The following is a 25,789-nucleotide window of genomic DNA, read 5'->3' as shown; positions in this document are numbered from 1 at the left end:
GGAAGGAAAGGGAGTGGGTGTGACCAGACACCTTCTCCCAGAAACATCAGGGGAGGAGCTTGTGGGGCGTGAGTGTTTGGAAGCAAGGCTATAGCAATCTGAGCAGAGTCTGTACTTCTGAGCGTCAAGAAATGGACTTGCAATTACTGTTCTTTCAGATCAGATTTGCTTGGTATTAGACCATCTACCCGAGAGGGCTGTTGGCATGAGCAGGTAGGACACTGAAGATGGCATGCTCGCTGCTAGTGTTCAGCACGAGTTTGGTAGGTTCAGCACGAGCCTGTCCTAGGCAGCAGGCGTTGCTGTCAATCTCTTATGGGCGGTAATTAATTTGACACCAAATTTAGGAGGTGTTATCTCCTTTCATAAAAGCCATTTCTTCCAAGTCCATCATGTACTTGGGACTAAATTCACCCCAATATGGCTCTTATTCCTCCCTTCTCATCTTCTTTCTTCAAGTCTACCTTCTGCTTTCATAACACACATATATATGCATGCATGAATATCTTCATGTATGTATGTATGTATATATAAAGCTATATATTTATATACATGTCTAAAATTTGCAAATATGAGAAAACATTTGTTTTGGTTAGGTTTTTGACAACTTGACCAACTCTGGTCATCTTGAAAGAAGGATAAGCTAAGAAAATGCCCCCAGAAGAATGTCCTGTAGACAAGCCTGTGGGGCATTTTCTTTATTAATAATTGATGTAGGAGGGTCCAGCCCACTGGGCAGGTGGTCTCGGGTTCTCTAAGAAAGCAGGCTGATCAAGCCCTTGTGAACAAGCAAGCTGGTAAACAGTGTTCCCTCTATGGCTCATTTCAGTTCCTGCCTCAAGGTTCCTGTCCTGACTTCCCTTCATGATGGACTTTGATTGAGTTATACATATAATCAAATGAATCCCTTTCACCCCAAGCTGCTTTTAGTCATGGTCTTTATTACAGCAACAGAAACTTACCTAAGATAACATGCATTTTTTTGTCTGAATCTAGCTAATATCATTAAACATATTGATCTCCAGTATATCTTTCTGGAAAGGACATGATTATTCTTTGTGGTTCAATAAAATTCTGTGGTACATATGTACATTTAAAATTTTTTTTATCACATATATGTGTGTGTGTGTGTGTGTGTGCCCACGATTTAGCTGTGGAAGTCGGTTCAGAACCTGCACATGCAGTTGGTAGGAAAGCCTGCTCACTGTGTGCACCTCACTGACCTGAGTTCTCAAGCTTGGCTACCTCCTCACTCCATTCGATCACTGTTAAGTCACACTGTTGGCTTGGTTTCTTTGTAAAATGTCAAGTTGCTTGAGGCAGGACTTTATTCCACACTGTACTTCCTTGTTGCTCAGGCCACTGTAGGGCACAGTGGGTGCTCAGCAAATACCTGTAACATCATCTCCATTGCTCACTGTCAGCTAAGTAAGAATCGCTGGCATAAGAGGGCCGCAATCCCCTGCTCCCTATACAGTGACTTTCAGAGGCTGAGCACACTTGTGGGTCCCGAGCTGCTGTGCAGGCTCACTGACGAGCTATGCCTCTCTCTCTGGGGTCTTCTTTCCTGGTCCTCTCTAGCTATCTCAATCCCAGCAGTCCATTTGGCCATGAGTGAATTTCAGAAGAAGCTGACTGCTTTTCCTCAATGCTCAAACAAAAGCTGAACGACAGGTACTTTGTGGTCCACAGGCTCCCTTCTCATCAGATCACATTTCTTTCCTATCTTAAAAAAAATGAAGGGGAAGAGGCACTGAGGGCTGAATGGACAATACAAGCCCCAAACAGGAAGTTTCATAGAACTAATAGACGCAGCTTAGAAAATGACTAAACCACACACACTCAGTGGACGCTCAAGTCAACATGTAGACCTTCTGGTCACCCCAGATCTCCCCAGTGCCCCTTACCACTCTCCTTTCTTCTTTCAAAAGTAGCCACTATCTTGACTTGTATATTATGTCCTGCATTAAACCAACAAGGTCACCCCAGATCTCCCTAAGTATCCCTCACCACTCTCCTTCCTTCTTTCAAAAGTAGCTACTATCCTGACTTGTATATTATGTCCTGCATTAAACTGCCCCGCAGTCCTTCCCTGAACACTGTGGTTAACCTTGCTAGTTAAAAAGTGGCAGGTCTTGTAGGCTCCTTGTATTTTGCATGCTGCTATTTTATGTGGCTTTCTTTTCCAGTTGATTCCTGAAGAGCCAAGGGATTTGACCTGGGGCATTTTCTGTGGCTAGAATTCTGGCTACTATATAGTCATAGTGTAGTTGAACATGTGTGTGCACTGCCTCATACTATGGGGCTGGCTGCTCTCCAGCACCCCCTTCCATATTCCTACTTCTTAGACAATGTTTATCCGGGCAAATGAATGCCTTGTGTTCTATGAAAAGAACAGAGGGCATCAGCAATGGCAAGCAGATGTTAAAAGCAAATGATCTATCTACACCAGGCTTCAGGAGAAGGCCTGGATTTCAGGCCTGACCTCTTGAGCATGCGCTTCATCTCTGGGAACATATTAGCATGTTTCTTGCAAGGCTACGGTGACAGTTAAGTAAGATTTTATACATAAAAACTGCTCCACATATGGCAGGAAGTCATACATTCCAGGAGGTACCTTCTAAAGAGAATTCACCTTCGTCTGGGTATGGGGGACACATGCCTGTGACCCCAGCACTCAGGAGGCAGGTGGATCTCTGTGAGTTTGAGGCCAGCCTGGTCTACAGAGTGAGCTCCAGGACAAGCTCCAAAGCTACAGAGAAACCCTGTCTTGAAAAACCATGGTGGGGGTGGGGAGGAAAGAGGCCAAATACAGCAACTTTTGTTAGTTTGTGAACAACTCACAATATTGAGTGCCTTAAAAGCAGTCCAGCTGGAGAGAATTTATGTAAGGTCATAGGTTATTTCCAGGGAAGGCAAGTAAGGGCAGCTTTGTGCTTTGAGACCATAATTAACTACCTCTCCAAAGCCTGATGCTCCTAGCTTATGAAAAGCGGGCTTAATGCTTCTGCAAACCTGGGTTTCCTCTAAAGATGCTAACATCAATTCAAGTGTCACCTGGGGATAGCTGTATGGGAAATAGTTCCTCCTTTCTCTTTGTTTATCCTGGCTCCCAGACAAGGTTTTCTGCCTGTCTATGATAGCACAAGCTATTTATGATTAGGTCCATGATTTACTCCTGATTATGCAAGTATATATGAGCCTCTGCTAAAGTCGATCATGACCTCACCCGCCCATGCTTCTGAGGTCGGAAACACTGCTTCCCTTCTGGGCCTGCTGTTTCAATTGGTTTAGCTGCTAGCTGGGCTTCTCATTAGGGCGGCTGCCACTTTCCTGGCCATGGAAGAGGTAGTGTCTTATGTTACCCTTTTGCCCTTTAGAATAACCGACTGCCAGAGTTAAACAGATTATACACACCACTTTGATCTCCCGAGGGCCTTGAGTGGAAGTGATTAAACAAACAAAGCAGCAAGTTTATGTTTGGGCAGCTGAAGAACCGTTTCGGAGCGCGCTGACCTCAGGTGTAATAAACACCACCCCGGGACTGTGCCCTGTGCCCTGTGCCCCGCGCCCTGCGCCCTGCGCCCTGTCTCATCAGGCAGATTCTTTCAGGAAGGGAATTGGTCCTCACGCCTGGTGACATGAGGCACTCAGAGGACTGCTTTCCCAATGCACATCTTCCTCTGGACCCTAACGTTTACATGAGAGAATGAAGGCACCACAGGAAGACATCGGTTTACAGAAGAGAGAGGACATTTAAGAGAATGTTTCCAATTAATAAAACAGATGAAATACTGTTGTCTAGGTCTGCCCAGGGCCATCTGTCGTTGAAGTCACGGCAGTATTTGTATGGCTCTTGCAACAACTTTGCATGTACCTATCACCAGGCCTGCTATAGTAACCCCCTCCCTCAGGTCTTTGCCTTGGGTTCCATTGCTATTTAGGTGGTCAGCTCTGGAGTGGGGAAAACATCCAGAATTCACATCCGGTTTACACCAACTGCAATGAGTGGCCAACCAGAATGATCTATTTTCATCATCATGAGTACTCACCAACCCCCTTCACCCTCCCTTCACACACACACACACACATGCACACCCCTCCCATTGTGCTTCCAGTACCTTCTGCTTCAGCTGCAGCACCGTCTGCTTCATCTGGGAGAACTCCTTGCATGTGGCACAGCAAGACCCAGCTTTCACCTCATTCTCGGCCTTCTCCTCGTGCCCTGGGGAGAGACATCGGCTCAGCTCCAGCTGGGAGACTAGCAGTGCACATTCTGGGAGCAATGGCACCAGAAGGGCCGTCCCTGGGCACGGGGTACAGAAAGGCTGACCATGGAAGTTGTATAAGGGGTAGGTGTTCTCCAGATGATCCAGAATGACCCAGGGTCAGGCGAAAGGGGAAGGGACAGAGAGGCCCTGCTACCTTTTGGGGCCAGCTGTGCTTAGACATTCCATGTGTATGGAAACACATGCATGTTCCTTTTATTAGCAGCTCTCCTCTGTGGAAACGTGTGCATTTATTAGTACTTTCAAGAATGGTGGTTCTATAAGTCTGACACGATTTTATTGTTCTCCAGGGCCCGAGTCCACGTGCCGCACAAATTCTCACACTCAGCTGTTCTGAGTCACACCTGGACTGCCTGTCCCCATCTCGGACAGTGCATTGTTCTGGGGGAGCACGGCCCAGCTGACTGGGGCCCAGCACACTGAGTCTGAAAACAGGACTCTGCAGAAGACACCTGGAAGATAATGACACGTGTGCCTCTTCCCAATGGCTGCATTGTTTGGCCAGGAGAAATGGACACCGTTCCACTGTCATTGTATATCTACAGACACATGAGACCTAGAACCTTGTCTGTTTCTGTAGGGTTCTCCATCCCGTACAGTGAGTGTATCTGGAGCTAGCTCAGGATTCACCTTGTCACTGTGAAGGGCACAGCTCAGCCATGTGCACAGAGCCAGCCACCTTTCTGAACTACTCGTCCACTGCCAGTGCACCCACCTGTCCTCATTTTGATGATAAAATACCCCGACAAAAGTAACTTGGGGAACAAAGGGCTTATTTAGCTCCCAATTCCAGGTCATAGCCTGTGGGGTAATCGCAGTGGCAGGAAACGGAAGCAGCTAGTCCTAGCCAGTCAAGAGCAGAGGGACACGAGCACATGATTTTACACCCAGCTCCCTTCTATACAGCCCAGAATGATTGCTCCCCACTTTTAGGTGGGGTCTTCAACTAACGATCACCATAACCAAGGCATGCCCACCCCATGTGCCCATAGATTCAATTCAGATAATTGCTCATTGAGAGTCTTCTCAGATGACTCTCAGGGTGTCAAGTTGATAATTCACATTGATCATTACTCCATTCCACCCACCCCTCTTCACCCAGGGAGCTGCTCAGTGCGGGAAGGAGGTTTTATGAATGGGGGATCAAAACAACACTTCTGCTTCACCATTGACATCTGACCTTGGTGTAAGACCAAGCCTCCTGCTGAGGGCTCACATGTAGGAGTGAAAAGCGGATCTCTGCACACCCATTTGCACATCCCCAGCTGGATTTTCCAAGTGTTGGTGCAAATGCATGTCTGCATGACAGGGTAATCATACCCCGTCACTTGGTTCTGGACTCATGTTATATGGATCACGGAATGTTAGAGCTGACACATCTTTAGCGCCCTCTTACAGATGAAGTAAGCCCTAGAAGGGGCTGGTAACTTGATTATGCAGAATACCGTGTGCAGGTCACACAATTGTAGGACCCAATTGGCCCTTTGGGGTATGGGGTAAGCATAAAGGGAGGCTGTTATTGGAATCTCTGCTGAGAACACTCAGATGTGGTCTGGCAGGTCCAGGGATGACTCTCCGCTAAACTTACTGTCTACCTAAATTCGCTCCTAGCTCCATGCTGCCTTTCCAGATTTTCAGGCTGCAGTACTACGGAGAAGCCACACGGGGGCATGGAGCTCTAGTTTTTACGAGAGTCTGGTTAAACATGTTGAACGCTAGAAATGTAATGGCTTAGAAATTAGGATAACAGATATCAAATAAACTTAGAAGAACCCAAGAATGTGCTTCACATGGGAAGTGCCCCAAGTGAATAAAGGATTTTGGTTTAAAGACTTGACTGTGCTGAATCCAATCCCAGCACACCACAACCCCTCCACGGAGTGGAGGGGGGGAAGCAGAACTTTGAAAACTACACACCCACCCATCTCGGGGTGGCAGTGTCAGTATGTGTTAACATTACCCACATTAAGAAATCCCTAATCTATTATTATCAGGGTTTGAAAGTTATTTGAAACACCTGGCCATTTCTGAGTCTTTGAACTGTATTGAGTGACACTTGGGGTCACGGTAACTTTATCAGAAAATAAACACAAGTTGAAAAATAAAGGCCAGAAAGCTAATCACGATGGAGCCAACATTTCCTTCGTTGTCTGCCCGTTGCGGTACGCAGACTCCCTTGTGTCTCCACTGGCTCCGGCTCTGGGCTTTCAAAGATAAAAATCAAAATGACTGAACATTAATTTGTCAGATGGCTTGTATCACTCAGCCAGGGTACATTCTTTCAAATTGTCTTTCAAATTGTCAGAGGCTGTCCTGGGGACACATCCCTTCTAGGCTGCTAGACTTCCATATCATCATCATCATCGTCATCATTTTAGTTTTAAAGTTTATTACACTATGTTACATGTATGAGTCAAGGCATGCATGCATGTGGAGACACATATTTGACTTCATGGAGACTTGCAGATAGCTTTTGTGGAGTTGGTTCTCTCCTTTTACCTTTAAACAGGTTCTGGGATCAAACTCAAGCGGTCAGGTTTGTATGACAAGCAGCTCACTGACCCTGGACTTCTATTTTAAGTTTGTCTGACTCTTAACATTGTAACTGTTGGAGAATGAAAAGCTGAAGAAATATCTCACCCTAAAAAACTCCCCCAAGCTCAAAACATACCAGACAGGGAGAGGTGACTTTTAGTTCGTGTGTTTGTACTCAATAATCATTATCTTTATTATATATATAATAAAGATATATATATATAATATATATCTTTTATATATATCTTATACATATAATAAAGATATATATATATAATATATCTTATATATATCTTATATATATAATAAAGATATATATAATATATATCTTTTTTATATATCTTATATATATAATAAAGATAATTATATATATATATATATATATATATATATATATATATATATATATATATATATATATATATATATATATATATATGACGGTGAAATACTGGGCTGCCCAATTTATCCAAAGCAGCTGGAAATACTTAGCGGCCTCATATCCAGAAGGCTCGTTTTGCCATGAGCATGGCTTACAACTGAGCTGCTTGTTCGGATGTGAAACCACTCAACCTTGAGATACTGAAAGGAACCTCCCCTACACGGAAGGTGTTAAAGCTGGGCGTGTTTTCAAGTTGGAGTTCTTGCAGGGATAGAGGACAAGGAGATAAAAACGCAGGGAACACTTGCATTGTTATATTGTATCCCAGCAAATTTTGAAACGTTTTCCAAGGGCAAAGGGACCCTGGAGCTGGAGATCAACAGTGCCCCCAGAGACTAAGTAAAACGGGGCCAGAGACCAGTCTCAAAGCACACAGTCAGTGAGCACTAACCCAGCTTGGGTCACCTGCTCTAATTTCCTAGGTGAGGAACTTCCTGTGGCATCATGGTTGTCAGACAAATGACTTCAGGGCCCTTTCCTTCCCCTTTTCTTCTCTCTGTCCCCAGAGTCACGAGAGGCACTGGAGAAAAATACCCGAGGCAGTGGTGGCTCAGAGGTCAAGCAATTGAATTAGGACAGGGAACGTCTGGGTGCACAAAGACCTTGTCCTTTCTCAGATCTGTATGAATGATTCCTCTCAATTTCTACCCCAGATTTCCCTGATCACCAGTGTAATGATGCTCCTTTGTCAAATATAAAACCAGACCAACACCCTCTGCGGACAGGTGTTTAGTGCAGTGGAGACTGTAAATTGAAAATTAGGAGTGACTATTTTGAAATGATAAGGCTCACACTTTTGGGTGGTGTGAAAGAGCTGATGGTGGCATTTTATTAGCGTGTCTTATTTCTTTCAAAACAGGTGAAATTGCCGTGTGTGGAGGGTGGTGGAAGAAGAGGCAGGGGGAAATGGGAGAAAACTTACAACGCGATTCAATTGTTTTACACTTTGTGTCTCAGTAAGGCTTAATGATAAAATCACCCGATGGTTTGCTCCAGCAAAAGACAAGGGCATTTCCCATTTGGCCACTGTTAGAGGAACCAGGAATCTCCGAGTATGGCACAATGAAAGAGGTCTGCCCTGTTTCCTGTTCTGCGCCAGGCCCTGCACAGTGAATCTTCGTCTCTACCCTCTGCACTTCAGCCACTGTCGGCTAGAGAATCGACCAGATGTCCCATCAAGTTTAGCTCCAGAGCTCAGATTTGTGACATAAGGTAGTTTCCAATCTGTGATTTTTAGGACATCATCACCTACGAGATCTTAAAAAAATAATAATTGGGTTTCTAAAGATGGCTCATTCGTTAAGGACACTGGCCACTATTCAGAGGAACTGTGTTCAATTCCCAGGACCTACATGGTCGCTCATAACCATATCTAACTCCAGTCCCAGGGGATCCAGTACCCTGTCCTTGGCCTCCTTGGGCTCTGCATACATGTGGTACACAGACATACACGCAGGCAAAACACCCATACACGTACGATAAACAGAAACTAAAATATTAGTACCCCTTTTATGAATTGGTATTTTTCACGTGTATGTGTGTATGAGGTGTGAGTGTGCATCTGGTCTCTTCTTCTAGTGCTTTCCAACTTATTTACTTAAAACATCCAGACATTTATGTGTGTGATGGTGCATATGTATGTGCACCATGTACATGCAGGTGCCCGAGGAGGCCGAAGATGGCACTAGATCACCTAGAACTGGAGTTACACATAGTTCTAAGAGGCCTGATGTGGATGCTGAGCCCTAAAACCAGACCATAACTGCTGAATTACCTCTCCAGGCCCTAAACCTTATTTTTTGTGACAAGGTCTCTCATGAACTTCAAATTTGATCTTGTGATTTTGCTTAGACTGCTTGGTTGACATGTCCCCAGGATCTGCTTGTCTCCAAGCCCCCTAGCTCTGAGGTTAGAGACGTGGGATGCTGCATCTTGCTTTTATGTGGTGCTGAGCATCTGAACGGGAGTCCTCATGCTTGTACAACACACACTTTACCCACTGAGCCACCTCTCCAGTTAGATGTTTATAAGGTTGTATAAATAATTATGTGAAATTCAAGGGTCCCAGTTAGCTTTGCCAACTTGACACAGCCTAGACTCATCTGAGACAAAAGTCTTGACTGATGAATTGCCCAGTTCAGATTGGCTTGTTGGCATGTTTGTGTGGGATAGTATTGATTATTAATTGATGGAGGACGGCCCAGTCCACTGTGGGCAATGCTATATCCCTAGACAGGTGAACCTGGGCTTAACTAAGCGTGAGCCAGAGAGTGACACAGCCACCTTCCGAATGGACTTAAGGCTTGCATCACAAGATGAAACCTATAGTACTATTATCAGACCAAAAACCCACAGCATAGGCCCTAGGAGAGAATGTGCTTCCAATACTCTGCTACACGGACGTAGTATTAAACAGACCCCTAATGCCTTTCTTTTAGGCCCATAGACTAGGGCATCTCTCAGCTCTCCTCAGAGAAGTTTCTGTTTGCTACAGATGGTGATCAAAAACCACACCTGGCCAAGTTTCAAAGTATTTGAAACTGTATAAAATTCTCAAAGAGCTGAAGAAAAGAAAAAGGAAAAGAAAAAAGCAAAATATGTGATGAAGTTTCTCAGCCTTCCCTTCCCTCGCCTTTGCTAAGCCCACCTTGCTGAAGGTAGGCACAGGTGAGTGCTTCTAGTGGAGGTAGATTCTATTACTGAGCTGAGAGATCACAGGCGATCTCCTGTCCTGAGGACAAAAGAGAAAGGTGTGTGGAGAAGCCAGGAATTACTTTCGGGGTGGGTGAAGATTTCTGAAGACCGGGGACAAATGAACTCAGTGCATCAAATCTTACATAAGCCTCTAGGACTTCCAATTTGTCTCTCTCCTTGTTGTTAGTGTCTCTGTCCCTGAAGGTCATTCTTGTGGGACTGGTCAGCTCGTGTTATGGGTATCTGAATACCCTCCTTCTCAGCATGAATTTCTGCCCTGGCACTCAGTAACACATCTGCTGTCCTGATGGTTTTGCTCTATTTAGGGCTTCTCCAGGCTCCCTCCTGCTCACGTTAAAAAAAAAAAAATGTTCTCTTTATCAACTCAGGCAACTCACAGCCAACTGTGTACAGGCAGCTGGGAATCCAAGTCTACAGTGACAACTTAGAAAGCAGCTTCCTTGTGACATTCCCCCACAGTCCCACATGTGAATGAATTGATGGCTAAAAGGTGGCACCCGCTGTCAATGAGCGCCTTCATTTCAAGAAAGAGATATGCCATATCTCCCTGCCCATGGGGGCAGACAGCAATGATTTTAATTTTGAATTAAAAAATGGTCTGTAAATTATTTTCCTAATTAAACTTTGTCCCCTCAAAGATTGCTGCCCTTTGATCTGCAGTGCCCTCTGGTTGGGTGAGCTCCGTATGCTTCAGAGTCTCAAAGGTGTCCCATGCTTAGCCCCCTCTAGTTCATACACGGGGTCTGTAAATGCCCTGTCCCGAGCTGACTCCAAGTCGCTATTTTGCATTGACTTTTTGCACATGGAGGTTTCTCCATGACTCAACCTAGCTGCCCTTCAGAATCTGCCTTTGTAGTTGTTCCTCGCGGGGCAGCTGGTGGCCAGCTGTCTGCTGCCTCCCAGCCCCTTTTGAAGCTTAGGCTCCATCACGTGAGTGCCCAGATGTTTCTGGTTTTCTCAACTCCCGGCACATCTTGATACACGTGATTTGCCCTAGGATCCTCCTCCCTTCCCAGTCATGGCTCAGCCCCCTACCCTCTCTTAACCGTGAGTTCACGTGATTGCTGGAGCACATGCAAAGTGCATGCTCCTGATGGTACAAACTCGGCGTCTGGGCCTCTCAACGGCTAAGGATTTCTCTCTAGGGAACTTGTATGGCCAACACTGGTAGGGAAGACTATTCTGCCTCTAAGTTCATTCCAGCTGGAAGGTGACTGACATTAGTCCCCACAGGTTAAAATTCTAAATTTTATTGACTAGCTTGGCACTTGGCGGAGAGATCAGAGGTCCTTTGCACGTGAATGTTATAAGCATTTGCCCACCAATATGGGAGCTCTTTTCTTTCTTCTCTTTCCCCTTCTTCCTCTTTTACCTCATTCTTTTTTCCTTCAGAGGAACTACCCTAGCACGCAGGCTGATCCCATGCTCTGGTGACCAGTCATCTTGGCTGAATCTGGCTGCCGTGTTCATGTCCGGCAGCCTCCCAGCTCCACGCTGAAGCTCCAGATGGTAGGAATTGGGTAACTGACTGTGGGCTCATACAAAATGAGTTGCTTAAAAGATTATATGTGAAATGCAAGCATGAAATTTGGAATTTAAATAAATGTCCTCTGTCAAACTGGTGCAAAAATTCGCTCGCACTCCAATTTCTGTCTTTATCTGATCCTGAACCAAGCAGCGAGTTCACAGATGGGCACACAACACGGACTGCATTTCGGGTTGTGTTGAAACAGACTGCGACCGTGAGTGGCAATTATTCAAACACACATTTCAACAAACTTTCTTTGAGAAAATACTATGTCTGGCCTCCTCCTTGTTTGTTCTAGGTTCCTGGAAACACACAGCCAAGTGCTACTGGTTTCCCTGCAGACATGCCCCCTTCCTCCAGCAGCGCTCAGGATGCCACACTCACTACAGACCCTGCTCCTGCCAGCTCGCCTTCGGATGACTTTCATCTTTGGTTCTCACCTAGGTGCCACGTGTAAGTGTCCCATCCTGCACAGAGTCACCAGAGGAGTGGTTGGGCTCCCAGGTGCCTATAATTTCCATGTCATGTATAATCTATACTACATAAAAATATATAAAATGGGATAAATAATATATATACAACACTAAAAGTAACATGTCCTATATATAGTATAATTATATAATATGGACTGTAGATTATACCTAATCGCATTTTATATAATATGTATGTACTATTATATATCATGCATACATACCATAAGATATAGCATGGTATAATATTTTACATATAAATATGCAATATACATTATACATATAAGCTGCATTTATAGAATATAAAATTATATAAGATAATTTCATTGCTATGTCTATGTAATTCTTAAACTGACACTCTATATAAGATCTAATAGAAATGCACACACAATCAAGGATATCATGCTTCTCTTGCTCACCAGTGTCGTTGGGGTATTTGTCTCCCCTGGTGCAGGTCCTCCCATCGTCCTCAAGGACGTAGCCCTCCCGGCACTCACAGTGGTAGCTGCCCATGGTGTTGATACAGATGTGCGCACACAGAGTGGTGTTGCTGCTGGCACATTCGTCAATATCTGGTTTGAATCAAATACATAGAACTATGTCAACACAGCAACATAGCAACACGGCTGCCCCCTCTGGTGACCTAAGTGAGAGAAACTTCTAGACCTGAACCAGAGAAGTGTGGAATAAAGTGAAGTGCCAGGAACACAGGCTGTACGCGAAACCTTAACTTTGGGCCATGTGTCTGCCATTAGAGACCTAGAGAGGTGGTGTCTGTCATGGGGGTTGGTGCCTCAGAGGCTCACTTACCGGTGTAGGGCATGACAATGAGGCCAGTCCTAAGCACTCCCCAGGGCTCCATGGAAGAGAAAACAGGGTGACCAGCAACACAGCTGACTTCTGCAGGTAGCTTGGTGTGCTGAGGTTTCATCCCCCTTTATAATGGGAGGTTTCAAACAGCACGATGGTGACCCAAAGGTCACTTCGGAAAGGTCTCTTCCCAGTTAAGAGACACGGCAGTAACTGGAAAGCGCTACTTCTAACAAAAGTAAATAGTAGGATGGGCCTCATGGAGATAGGTTTCCCCAGGCGGTCCCTGTTCCATCCTGACCCACGCTGACCCCCGGGTGAGCTGTGGAAATGAGCCGTGAGATTATCAAACGAGGGACCACAAGCGAGTCAGCATGGACTGTGGACAGCGCTGTCTCAGTCTCTGTGGCACAGAGTGGAAACAAAACTGTCTCTCGCCACGGGAAAAAGGGGAAGGCTATATTCCATTTCCTGTTCACGGAACGAAGACATCTGGAGTAGCGGATAGGAAAAAGGACACCACCTCAGATTCTACACATGTGGCAGGCAGAGCCCAGCTCCGGGATCCAGGAGATCGGCAGCTTTCCAAGTGCTCCCTGGGCAAGCTGCCAAAGGTCTATCTCTGACAGTGCCAGGGAGAGGATGGCGATGTGGGTGTTCCCCTGGCAGCGCACACTGTCATCCAGAGGCTGAGGGTCCCAACTGAAGCCTACTTAGAGGCGTCCCTGTCCTAATGCTAAGTATGAAGCTGTTGTGCTTTAGGGGCATCCTTCATTGAACCCAAACTCCTCTGGTCACCAAAAGAAAACAGAAGGTTGAAGCGGCTATAGGACACTGAAATTTTAGCCTCCATGTGTGGCGCTGAGCCTTCTGTAACATCCCCTGCTCTGTGTAGGTGATGTCATGGGCTCCTGCTCTGTTTACTTTGCTAGTGTGTGGTACTGTTTCCAGATACTGTTGGGAGGCTGTAGAAGGCCTATGGCTAGAACTTTGCCCCAAAGTTTCTCCCCGGAGCCCTGGTGGGCAGAGGGGAATGACTGTTTATCAAGACAGCTTTAATTCCCACTTGAGTCTATGACCATCTCAGTTCATCTTCCAATTCTTGAAAACCTGTCAATTACTTAGTGACGTTTGTGAAACGTTACATTCCTGGGTCTACTGCTCAGAGCTATGTCTCATTCGCCCTGGAGATGAGGTCAGGACCCCCAGGTTAGTCACCAAATGATCACACTTTGAAATAGACAATCTCTGGAGACAGTGAGTCTTCTTAGAATGGCACTGTAGGAAACCCATGGCCAACAGAAACAAAGAAACAGACTGGTGGCCACTGAGGATGTGTGGGCTGTTTGCTTAATTGTAGTACAGGCAGTTGGTCTCAGCTTTTTCAAACTGTTTCCCACCCCCCACCCCCCACCCCCCGGCTCGACATGACAATAATTCTGTCATCCTCCTTGTACTCTCGGGCTGCCAAGCCTCATTTTGTTCCGTGTTTTTGCATTTCTGATTTTTCTTTTCTTTCTTTCTTTTTTTTTTTTGAAGATTTGTGTACAGTAGTCTCAGTATTCTGTCTGCATGTATGCCTGCAGGCCTGATTTTTCTTTTCTTGAGACAGGAGCTCTCTATGTAAACCTAGCTGTCCTGGAACTAAATATGTAGACCAGGCTGGCCTTGAACTCAGAAAGATCTTCCTGCCTCTGCCTCCTGAATGTTAGAATTAAAGGTGTGGGTCACCACACCTGGCTCCTGACCCTCTGTGCTGTTAAGACATCATGCTAGCTTACATAGGACACTCTCCCTTTTCCCTAGCTCGTATTTCTCCTCTCAGTTAGGCTCAGACTAATTACAGCTCCTGAAAGCCATCTCTTTACCTTATTTGTTTTGCTGAACATGATGAAAGCTAAGGTTCCCAGGCTCAAATCAAACACTACTCCATCCCACGAGTCCAAAGACTTCAGGGGAGGAATCAGAGCTTGCAGCAGCTCCTCCGACCTGGCCCTGCTGCTGCAGCAAATCCAACAAAGGGCAGAGGTATCTGAACACAGCATGTCCCCAGGAGCTAGAAATGCATTTTCCTACGCACCCAGGCAGTACGGCTTCTCCCGCTTTTGGTGTCTCTCGCGGTCGTATCGGTATCCCGGGTAACACGTGCAGAGCACTCGGCCGAAGTTATCCGTGCACTGCTGTTCACAGGGAGCCTGGGCACAGATGTCATAGTCTGAAAGAGAAGAGTGCTCTCACATCATCCTCAACAGGAGCTGGGTGTGCCAGCCCTAGCCTGGAACAGACTTGGGAGGCTGCTCTTTGCTAAGGGTTAAATGTGAAGTGTGGCTGGCTACCTTTCAAGAGCTGTCAACTCTTTCAAAGTTTCCGAGAGTACCACAGCGAATGACTTAATGCAAGGATCTCCGTGGTTAAAAGAAATATCACTTGGATTTTCTTCCCTAGGTCTCCTCATCATCCAGAACACAAAGATGTTTAGGCAGCCAGGCTGCACGGCATCCCTGGGATCTGTGCTGTCTTTCCCTCCAAATGACACAGAGAGTGTATTCCTTCCAGCAGAATGTGAGGACAGGCCAGAGCGGGTGAGAGTTGACTGTCACACTATGAGAGGAAGACCTTGGGGTCAGGCAGGCTCTGAGAAGGAGCAGGGACACTTTGGGGTTGTGGGGACTTCTCAGAGCCAGTGCTTGCAAGAGCAAGTGTCACAGGTGTACTAACAGGAAGGTCAGTCCCGTGGAAGAGGACTTACGCACATTTGAATGGCTACCAATGTCTTATCAGTTTGAAGCTTGTGTAAACGAGAGCAGAGTTGTTATTACCCAAAGAATTAGGGCATATGCTCCCCTGGGCTCTGATGAACTGGTGTTTAATGCACCTCTTGAAGGGCCTTTGGCTCAAAGTCTGAAGCTCTGGCTCAGCATTTGCTTCCAGACCAGACTCAACATCTCATTAATCACAGCCGCTCTCCTTGGGTGCCGACAGATGCAGTCTCCTTGGACACAGAGAGCGCCTGGTTCTGCTCTGCTCTGGTATATATGAAGTCAAACAGGTGGGCTGTCAGCTCCTAGTGCAGGCTGTGTCAGCTCCCAGTGCAGCCTGGGTTAGCATGACAAGGATCATGTCAGTCTCAGGATGACCTAAAATTGCCCTTACTAAGCCCTCCTTCCTACAAACGTGAGTCCAGGTCTGTTCTGCCTGCACCGGTTCTGATCAGCCTTGCAAGTGGTTTTTGGTTATATAGGATTTTTCTGAATGAAATTCTAGGTTCTTTGGGCTGGAGAGCAGGATCTCAGTATGGCTGGTGAGCAACCCTTTCCTCCCAGTGGTCACCACAACTGGGCAGCAACCAGAGAGAAGAAGAAAGCAGAGTGCCTGCCTAAAGAACTTGGATCAACCATGGCGAGGCCGCTTTGAGAAGCCATCGGCCCAGTGTCCCCTTCTGTCCCCGCTTCCCTGGGGTATCACTTCCGGCACATCTGGTGGGCTGTGTTTCTCATATTATTCACTTCTGCATCTCACAATGGCCTGCTCACATCATGTCTTTATTTTCAGCACTCTCTGCTCATTTCCAATCATGCAAGAGTCTTCATCACCTCCTCGCACGCCTTGAACGCCCTTCTAAATTTTTCCATTGAGTCAGTGATTTCTTTGGAATTTTAGTTGAATAGGATTTCGGTGTTTACAACAAATTGACAATATGAAAGCTGTTCTCTACTGAGCTTAGACATGAACTCTGACTATGTATCTTTTTGGGAACGCCCACTTTTTGCCTCCCCCAAATGAAGATAACCCTGGTGTATGTTTGGGAGTTGCAAATGAGTTCAAATCTGTGCCTCTTCCTTTTCCGTGGACTGCTTTACGACTTGGGTCTTCGACCATTTTTATTTTGGTAGTCACTGGCCTACTAGGTGCTGTCAGGAAGAGGTGCTGGGGAAGGGGGAGGAACATGATGAAGATGGACATAGAAACACAAAGATAGGGAGTTGCAAGAGGAAGGAGGGCTGTGCATGCCTGTTTGCTGTCTGGACTTCTTTTCCTGGGAGTCTCATCTGTGCCTCCACACATTAACATAGTGTCTCAACAGCGGTAAGAAAGGCTGCTGTATCATTTTCCTGCCACTTGCAGAATCAACCTCGTTATACTCTATTTGAGATATGCTAGCACCAGACACACCCCAATGTTTGGGTTCCAGATCTATGGGTTGTGTTCTCTGAGTTCAGAACAACAATTCTGACTGTCTAGTACATCTAGTGCCTCTGAGGTCTGGGGTCCATCCAGAGGTACTGTTCTAGTCATGGTTTCTATTGCTGTGATGAAATACCATGACCAAAAGCAACTTGGGGAAGGAAGGGTTTATTTGGCTTATCCTTCCACATCACAGTTCATCATCAAAGGATGTCAAGACCAGAACTCAAACAGGGCAGGAATTTGGAGGCAGAAACTGATGCAGAGGCCATGAAGGTGTGTTGCTTACTGGCTTGTTCCATATGGCTGACTCAGCCTGCCTTTTATAGAAACCAGGACCACCAGCCCAGGGTGGTAAGCATCCCTGAGAAACACGTCAATAACTAATTAAGGAAATGCAGCCGGGCATTTCCTTAAAGGGTGGTGCACGCCTTTAATCCCAGCACACAGGGGGCAGGGGCAGGCAAATCTCTGTGAGTTCGAGGCCAGCCTGGTCTACAGAGCGAGTGTCAGGACAGGTTCCAAAGCTACACAGAGAAAACCTGTCTCAAAAAACTAGAATAAAATAAAATAATAAAAGAAGATGCCCTACAGGCTTGCTTACACAGCCCAATGCAAATGGATTCCTCCAGGTCTGGAGAAGTTTCTGGACTGCGTCTTTGATGCTTCCCACCATCATTGTTGATTGTTCTGGGCGGCATCATGAGGTACATGGGTGGATGTCTAACAGTTTTCAGGTTCCTTCCTGGGTTTCATTCCTTTGCTATTTTTGGTCTAGTTCTTGGGAAATTACCTTAGTGTCATCTTCCAGCTTTGTGTCACGGCAAGGGTCAGTATTCTGTCTGAGACAGAACAAGATTTAGGAGGGCAATCTCTTTGGCTTTTCGCCAGTTCTTTTCTTTCTGGTTTTGCTTCTTGTTGGTTTTGTTGGTTTTTGTTGGTTGGCATACACATGTGTGTGGAGGTCCGTGGTCACTATTGGGTGTCTTTCTTGGTCACACTCCACCTTGTTTATTAAGAGAGGGTCTATTGCTGAACTTGGAGGCTCCCAAATCTGGCAGGCTTGCTGGCCAGTGAGTCCCCAGACCCCACTTACCTCTGTCCTTGTAAACATTGGGGTCACAGACATTATGCCACCTGGCATTTTAATGTAGGCATTGGGAATCTGAACCCAGGTTCTCATGCTTGTACCACAAGAACTTTACTGAGCCATTTCCCAGCCCCTTCTACTTTTGCTACCACTTTCACCTTTATTAATATCTAGCGCTCCTGCCTGTCTGTTTTACTATGAGGTCAGTTGTCCCTGGCTTTTCCTGGTGGTGGCTATGACTTCATTCTCTTTATTCTGCTAAGATTCTTCCCACCCCCAGGGCTGATCTCTAGCTTCCAACATTTTGTTGATGATATCTCCTCTTTCTTTCCTTTGGATCTTGTGGATTTATGTCTTTTCCACTTTGTAGGCTTCTGAAGGGAGCAAAGGTAAATGAATTTATTCAGTCCTCTCCCTTTGATGTTTGTTTTCTAGAGCCAACCCACTTCCGGTCATGCAGCTTCTATCTTTAAATTGTATCTACTTTCTCTCGTCTCGGTTCTGTTTCTCTTGGCATTATTCTAATCCAGACTCAGACACTCTTGTGTAAACAGCATCTTAACCAAGATTCTTCACATTTAAATCCACTGGATATAATGCTGCCAGCCACCCTTGCAAAGGTGAGCATCGTGTGGCTCCGTCCTTGCTCAACTAAGCCAGGCTTTCTACATAACGTAACGAATCTCTAATCTTAAAACTTCAAACATTCTGAGTTCCGTGATGTTTTTGGATTTTGGAGCCTTTCAGATGTCCAGATTAGGGATGTTCAAACAGTAAGGTCTGTGTAAATATTTCCCTATCCAAAAACTCTGACACATGAAGTATTTCTGGCACTGAGCATTTCGGACGAGAAGTGCTCAGCCTGCATTCGTCACCTTTAAACCATGGCTTGGTCTTGAGTTTGAGATCTGACATTATAGCTGTTGAGACTTTTCCAAACTTCTCAGTCATTTATGAGTTCAAAGAATTTGAAAGCCTAAACTCTTTTTCATTGTTCTGTGTAATAGTACACTTCTTATCTCCACACAAGTTTTCACCTCCAATGAAATCCAGCCAGCTACTCCATATTTGCCCTCAGTGCTGTAGGATTGAGAGTTGAGAGCAGTGGTTCTCAACCTTTGGGGGTGGAACAGCCCTTCCACAGGGATTGCCTAAGACCTTTGGACATATCAGATATTTACATTATGATTCATAACAGTAGCAAAATTTCAGTTATGAAGTAGCAACAAAAATAATTTTATGGCTGGGGGTCTCTACAACATGAGAAGCCATCTTCAAGGGCCATATCATTAGGAAGGTTGAGAACCACTGTTCTATATAGCTTTCAAGTGACATTGTCAATGGCAAGTCTTTCTCGACCCTCAACAAGGTCTAGTTTGTCTCATCAATACCCACAAGGCTCTTCTCTTTGATTCACATGTTCTTCCTTCTTAATTGAGCAGCCATATTCCCCACCTGCTCAGCATGGTGCTTGATTCTCCACTTGATGCTTGATACTCAACTTGATTCTCAGGGCAATCCTAGGGATTTTTTTTATTGGACTAATGAATGTAGAGGGATTTTGTTGTCTTGCTATGTAGCCCAGATTGGCTGTAGTTTGGGGTGAATTTCCGTCCCAGCCTTTCTGGGGCTGGGATTACAAGCGTGAACCACTATCCCCAGCTTTAACTTGGGGTCTTTAAGTTTCTGTCTTCTCTCTTATAAAATACTGGTGACAAAAATACATACTCATCACACAGTGTTTTTATAGTGAGCTTAAATGCCACATGTATAATTATATCTAGCAATATTTTTTAAACATTCATTTAACTTGGTATAATGAACAAAAGAGAAAGGCTTAAAATGTAATTTACCCAAGATCCTATTAAGTAGCACATTAAAATATAATTAAAATCTGTTCATCTTGTCTAGTGTAATCTACCTGCTGTCTCTTTACTCTGAATCATATGCCTAGAGGAACATCAGGCCAAGCCTGAAACCTTTCTAATTTTAAGGAAGGACTGTGTATTTGGTTAGTATTGCTAAAAGTCCTCTAAAGGAGCTTGAAGTTTCCTGCTGGAGAGCAGGTAAAGAGTTCATGAAGTGGATCGTGTTACAACCAGTGCATGCGATGCCAGTTTGCTAAGCACGGACCTAAAATCTGAGCATGCTGGTGATTCTCACAGAGCACACCCCATAGAGTCCGATCATTAAAAAAGGGAATTATGATGACTTCCATAACTAGACACACAATGTATGTACAGCTAACACACATTCCATGTGCACCCAAACACTGTAGCCTCTAATCGTTAGTCATGAAAAGGGAGGGTGAAATCATCTATTAAATTACATACCTTCTGGAATACACTGTCCAAGAACAAATTTATATCCTTTGCAGCATTTTTTCCTAGGAGACAAACAAAAGCGCATCTTAGATGTAATGTTGGGTTGAAAATAAGGTTATTTAGAGTTACTGATACTGTGTAACATAATGTATTCAAAAAACCCCAGAGAAGAGTAGAGATGGAGTATTTTTGATACATTTTTGATGCAATCTGAGGTTAAAAAGAAAAATATTAAAATCAAATGACCACATATCTTCCAAACAACAGCATCTACCACCTAATACATGAAACCAATCTTCTGGGTCCTATGAAGTAGGTTAATTGCCTCTGGAGAACAATATAGTTTTAGTGTACAAATGAAGGACCACAGACAGGAGGAGATGAAGTCCTGGGCTACCACCTACCACACCCCCATTTCCCCTGTACATCTAATCAAGGGGAGCGCCCCGTTCTGAGAGAGCACAGACCACAGTGCTGCTAGGAGACGCTTGTACAAATGTGACCCCCTGAAGAGACCATCAGGGACTCCACCCCCTGCTGTCAGAACAATCCGATGCCAAAGTAGCTTCCTTATATATGGCTCAAAGACACAAAGGAAAATACGCTGGTAACCAATTAAAAAATAAAAAATTTCACCAAAGAAACAGAAAACTCTTATGATCGGAAGTTCTAAGGCTAGCCTGATGGCTCACTGGGTTAAAGTATTTGGCACGCAGCCTGATGGCCTGAGTTCAATTCCTGAATTCCCCTGTAAAGAAGAGAAATGACTCCTGAAAGTTGTCCTTTGACCTCTGCATGTGTGATGTGCTATGCACCTTCCCTCTTCCCCTTCTCAAATAATAATAAGAGAAAAATTATAAAAAATGAAAATTCTAAAACTATAAAACTTATCTAAGCATTAAAAAAGAAACCCACAAAATCCCAAACAATTTCTGCCATATGTATTTAACAGCAAAATGGAGAGATGACATAGGCAAGAACACTTAATTAACCAATGGGGCATGATGGTACACACTCATAACTCTAGGACTTGGGAGGCTCAGGAAGTTGGATCTTGTATGAGTTCAAGGCCAACCTGGGCTACAAAGTGAGACACTGTCTTTTAAAAAAAATAGTGAATTAGTAAACTTATAAACAGTAATTATCCAACCTGTAGAAGAAAAACAAATATTTGAAAAATGAATGGAGATTCAGATCTAGGGACATGTGGCCAGCATTAGAGGTCTAATGTACTACCAAAGTGGAAGTAGTGAGTTAAGTGGAAAAACAGATTTGAAAAAAACTGTTGAAAATCCTTAAAATTTAGTGAAACAAATTTACTGATTAAAGAAGTTTATCAAGTGCCATAAAAGCTCAGAATATGCATATACGTGCACACGTACAGTTTTAAGGACTACAAGTTTTTAACTAGAAAAGTAAGTTATGGGTAATCCAGGAGACAGTTGTATGGCATCTTTTAAGTGCTGAGAAAACATTTCTGTCAACCAAGAGTCCTAAATCCAATGAAAATCTCCTTCAGGAATGAAGATCTCAGCTGGGCAGTGGTGGCGCAAGTCTTTAATTCCAGCACTCAGAAGGCAGAGGCAGGAGGATCTCTGTGAGTTTGAGGCCAGCCTGGTCTACAAGAGCTAGTTGCAGGACAGGCTCCAAAGCTACAGAGAAACCTTGTCTTGAAAAACAAAACAAAACAAAAACAAAACACAAAGAAGGAAGAAATCAAGATATTTCAGATAAAACGAAGAATTAGTCCCCAGCTATGCTGCTCTGTGAGGTATACTGTGACCTCAGGCTAATGGGGAATCAAATCAGAAGGAAACTTAAACCCACAGGGAGGAATCATAGTATCCTAAATTGTAGCTACCTAGACATCCTTAAAAGGCTTTCAGTGTTTACTTCTATAAAGTAAAAACAGTAACATTGTCTCACAAGGCCTATGATGTATTTGGATGCCGTTACTATGATAATTAGAGGAATGGAAGGGCACTGAGTGCATCTGCATCATTACCAAGCTCCTCATTTTCCATGATACAGCGAAAGCGGCCGTCTCTAGTAGAGATCAACACCCTCTCTGCCTCACTGTCTCCTGCTCCCACCATTTCCCTTCCCAGCACTCAGGAGGCAGAGGCAAGGGAATCAAAAGCTCATGGTTATCCTCTGCTACATAGTGAGTTCCAGGTAAGGCTGAACTATATGAGACCCTGTCTCAAAAGGAGAAAGAACTGGGTGGTGGTGGTGCACACCTTTAATCCCAGCACTCGGGAGGCAGAGGCAGGTGGACCTCTGTGAGTTTGCGGCCAGCCTGGTCTATAAGAGCTAGTTCCAGGACAGGCTCCAAAGCCACAGAGAAACCCAGTCTTGAAAAACCAGGGTGACAGACACTGTAATCTGAGCTTTTTCTTGGATAACCTCTTTTTTTTTTAACAGCAGGAAAATCATTTATTTTAAAAGCGAGCCAAATTTTGGAAACTTCATGTATACAAGGAGTATATAAGCATATTACTGGGTGTTCGGTACCATCTATAAAAGAGAGTTGTAGATTGTCAACAATGGGATTCCACTGAGCATCTACTAGGATGGCTAAAGAGCAGAACACTGGCAACACCAAATTCTGGCAAGGGATAAGAAGCAAACAGCTCCCATTCTTGCTGGTGGGAGTTAAGAGAAAAGGAAACTGTCACTTTGAAAGACAGTTTGACATCACTTTTATAAGATGAAATGTTGTCCAAGTGATTTGGTATGTCTCAGAAGGCTCCAGGAAAGCGCCAAGTCCCAGGATGAATACATGCCACTTCTACACCAGTTTAACTAAGAACTAATATGCACTTGGAGTTTTTCTTAAACGCATCATTGAGTCCAACTCTCTGTTCCAGAGAAGAGGTGCTCAGATGTGAGCCACCTTCCTACATTTCCCAGGGTTCTTGGGAACATATCATTATTTTGCATGTTAAGTACCCACCCATCATAGTTTGCCATTTAAAAAAAATAAATGAAATATTCTCAAGTAGAGGAAAATAAACACGGGCGACACACATCATCCCATGCCCAAGATTTCTTACAACATAATTTACATGTAAAAAAGTTGAGGCAGCCCAAGTAAAATCTTATCATGCAAGCCAGGCGCTTGTTAGAATGAACTCCAAACACCACTGTGCAGTTTTTATCGTTAAGAAAAACAAACTACGATATGAAGAATTCTTACAGGGACTCTGGGGAGACAGCCCTTCTTAATCCACTTCATGTGTTAGAGCTGCTTTCCAAACGAGGATGCTGTTCTCATTTCTTGGCCAGGGGAAGCGGTGATTAGATTGTTATTACATAGCAAGGGCAACATCTGCTAATCAAGACGGTCTAAAGATGGCTCCCCCGGGTGTCACTGGGAGTTAGCGCATGTATAAAAGTGTAAGTAAAATCTATACAGCCAGAATTATAGCTCATCAGTCAGGAGTGTGTGCACACACACTCATACATTTGGAAGGGAAAAATGAAATTACAAGATAAAGATAAGTAAGGATAAGGCCATCAGGCTGTTTGCCGGTCATTATATTAGACTAGAGCTTTTAGCAAAATCCAAGAATCAGAGGACCAGAAGGACCTTGAGAGTCAGTTGAGGCAGCACACAAATATGTAAACCCTTACTGTAGTTTCCCCAAGATCTGCCTGGGTATTCTCTCATATAACTTCCCTACTCACGTACCAAACACACAAATTTTATACTTAACAAGTGATCTATGTTTTTTGACTATTTTATAGACCTCAGTGCCAGGCTTTACTTAGTCAATGCAGAACTAGTCTGGGGCCCGGGAATATTGACTTTACAATTCTGGCTCTGGTGTTTAATGAGCTAAGGCTAGAACTTCAGGCTTGCTTCCTATACTTGCTGGGTTTCAGCTTCCCGGTGGAAAAACATGGATACATGTTATTGGCCTCAGGGGACCACTGCAGAGACTGTGAACAGCATCATGGCACAGGTCTAGGTTTGGGGGCCAAATAGTATTTATGCTGCAGCTTAATCAATACAATAAGCAAACAGCAAAGACAATTTTTCTCGGTTGTTCTTACCTTGAAGTTCATCTTTCTTCTACTTCTTAAATTGGAAATAGATTTTCTTTCATACAATATATTCTGATTGTGGCTTCCCCCCTCCATCTCCTCTCAGGTTCTCTCCACTTTCCCACCCATCCAAATTCACACTCTTTATTTCTCTCTCATTAGAACACAAACTGGCATCTAAATAACAACAACAACAACAAGACAAAAAAAAAAACCCAACCAGAATGGGGAAAATAAAACAGAGAAATCGAGAGACAAGGAAAAAGCACAAGAAATACATACAGATGCTGAGATATGCACATTGGTACACACAAACAAAAACCCCACAGACACAAAATCAGAAACCATAATACATAAGCAAAATGGAATGCTAAAAAAATCCTCCAAAAATGCCATGGAGTTTGTTTTGTGTTGGCCATCCACTGCTGGTCACAGGGCCTGCCCTCAGATGTAGTTTGAATACCAAGTGTGACTTCATTAGGGAAAACTAATTTTTCCTCTGCGAGTGCTTATCAGTTGGAGATATGTTCTGAGTTAGGAATGGGGGCTTGTGTCTACTTTTCCTCTCAGCCCTGGGACCCATCTGACTTAGACCCACGCAGGCCCTGTGATTGCTGCCACAGTTCCTATGAGTTCATATGTGTGTCTGTCCTGTTGTGCTTTATTTCCCCAGCATCTTTCCATCTCTTCTTTCACAGAAATGCCTGAGCCTTGAAGTGGGAGGGGAGTTGATGGAGACATCCCAATAGGACTGAGTGTTCTACCCAGTCTTTCACTCTCTGCACACTGTGAGAGAGTAGGTCTCTGTATTTGTTCCCATCTACTGAAGGAGAAAGTTTTTCTGATGATGGCTAAGTAAGACACTCATATGAGTACAGCAGAATGTCATTAGCAGTCATTTTATTGCTATGTTCCTTTAGCAGAACAGTATTTGGTTTTCCCATAAGTCCCTGGCCTATCTAGTCTCAGATCCTTGACCACACAAGCAACACTGGATATGTATTCTGTCTCACAGAGTGTGTCTTACCTCAGTCAGATAGTGGTTGGTTAATTAGACAACTTTGCAAAACTGGTCGCCATTTTAGAGCAAATGGTGTTCACCTTCTCCTGTGGTAGCCTGCAGCATACCTTCCCATACCATGAACACTAGTCAGTATGGGTGAAGGTTCTAAGTAGGCAGCAGACCAACTTCTCTGTACTCAATGAATTGTGTAGGTGTTGTCTTTAGACATAGGGCCTTTCCACCAGTTCATGGAGAACCACCAACAGTTTAAGAAATAGCCTGGGCTGGTTGGGGGTTTCCATGGGGCCTCTTTGATGAATAATTCAATTAGATGGAACCTATTCCCAA

General features: G+C 44.5%; 1 protein-coding gene across 2 annotated transcripts in view; it reads right to left on the bottom strand.

The window, feature by feature from the left end:
* Positions 1–25,789, bottom strand: part of Ccbe1 (collagen and calcium binding EGF domains 1) — a 237,050-nt gene that overhangs the window by 14,896 nt on the left and 196,365 nt on the right. For both annotated transcript variants that reach the window (XM_048419307.3, XM_048419306.3), the window contains exons 3-6: positions 20,398–20,450; positions 14,870–15,004; positions 12,399–12,551; positions 4,122–4,225 (exon numbers count right to left, since the gene is read on the bottom strand). In XM_048419307.3, the coding sequence (XP_048275264.1) occupies positions 4,122–4,225; positions 12,399–12,551; positions 14,870–15,004; positions 20,398–20,450 (445 nt within the window). The remainder of the gene's footprint in view (positions 1–4,121; positions 4,226–12,398; positions 12,552–14,869; positions 15,005–20,397; positions 20,451–25,789) is intronic.

The sequence above is a fragment of the Myodes glareolus genome, chromosome 13, assembly GCF_982192425.1.
Source record: "Myodes glareolus chromosome 13, mMyoGla1.1, whole genome shotgun sequence".
NCBI lineage: Eukaryota > Metazoa > Chordata > Mammalia > Rodentia > Cricetidae > Myodes > Myodes glareolus.
Note: the sequence above shows the minus strand (reverse complement) of the source record. Positions and strands in the feature narration are given on the sequence as shown.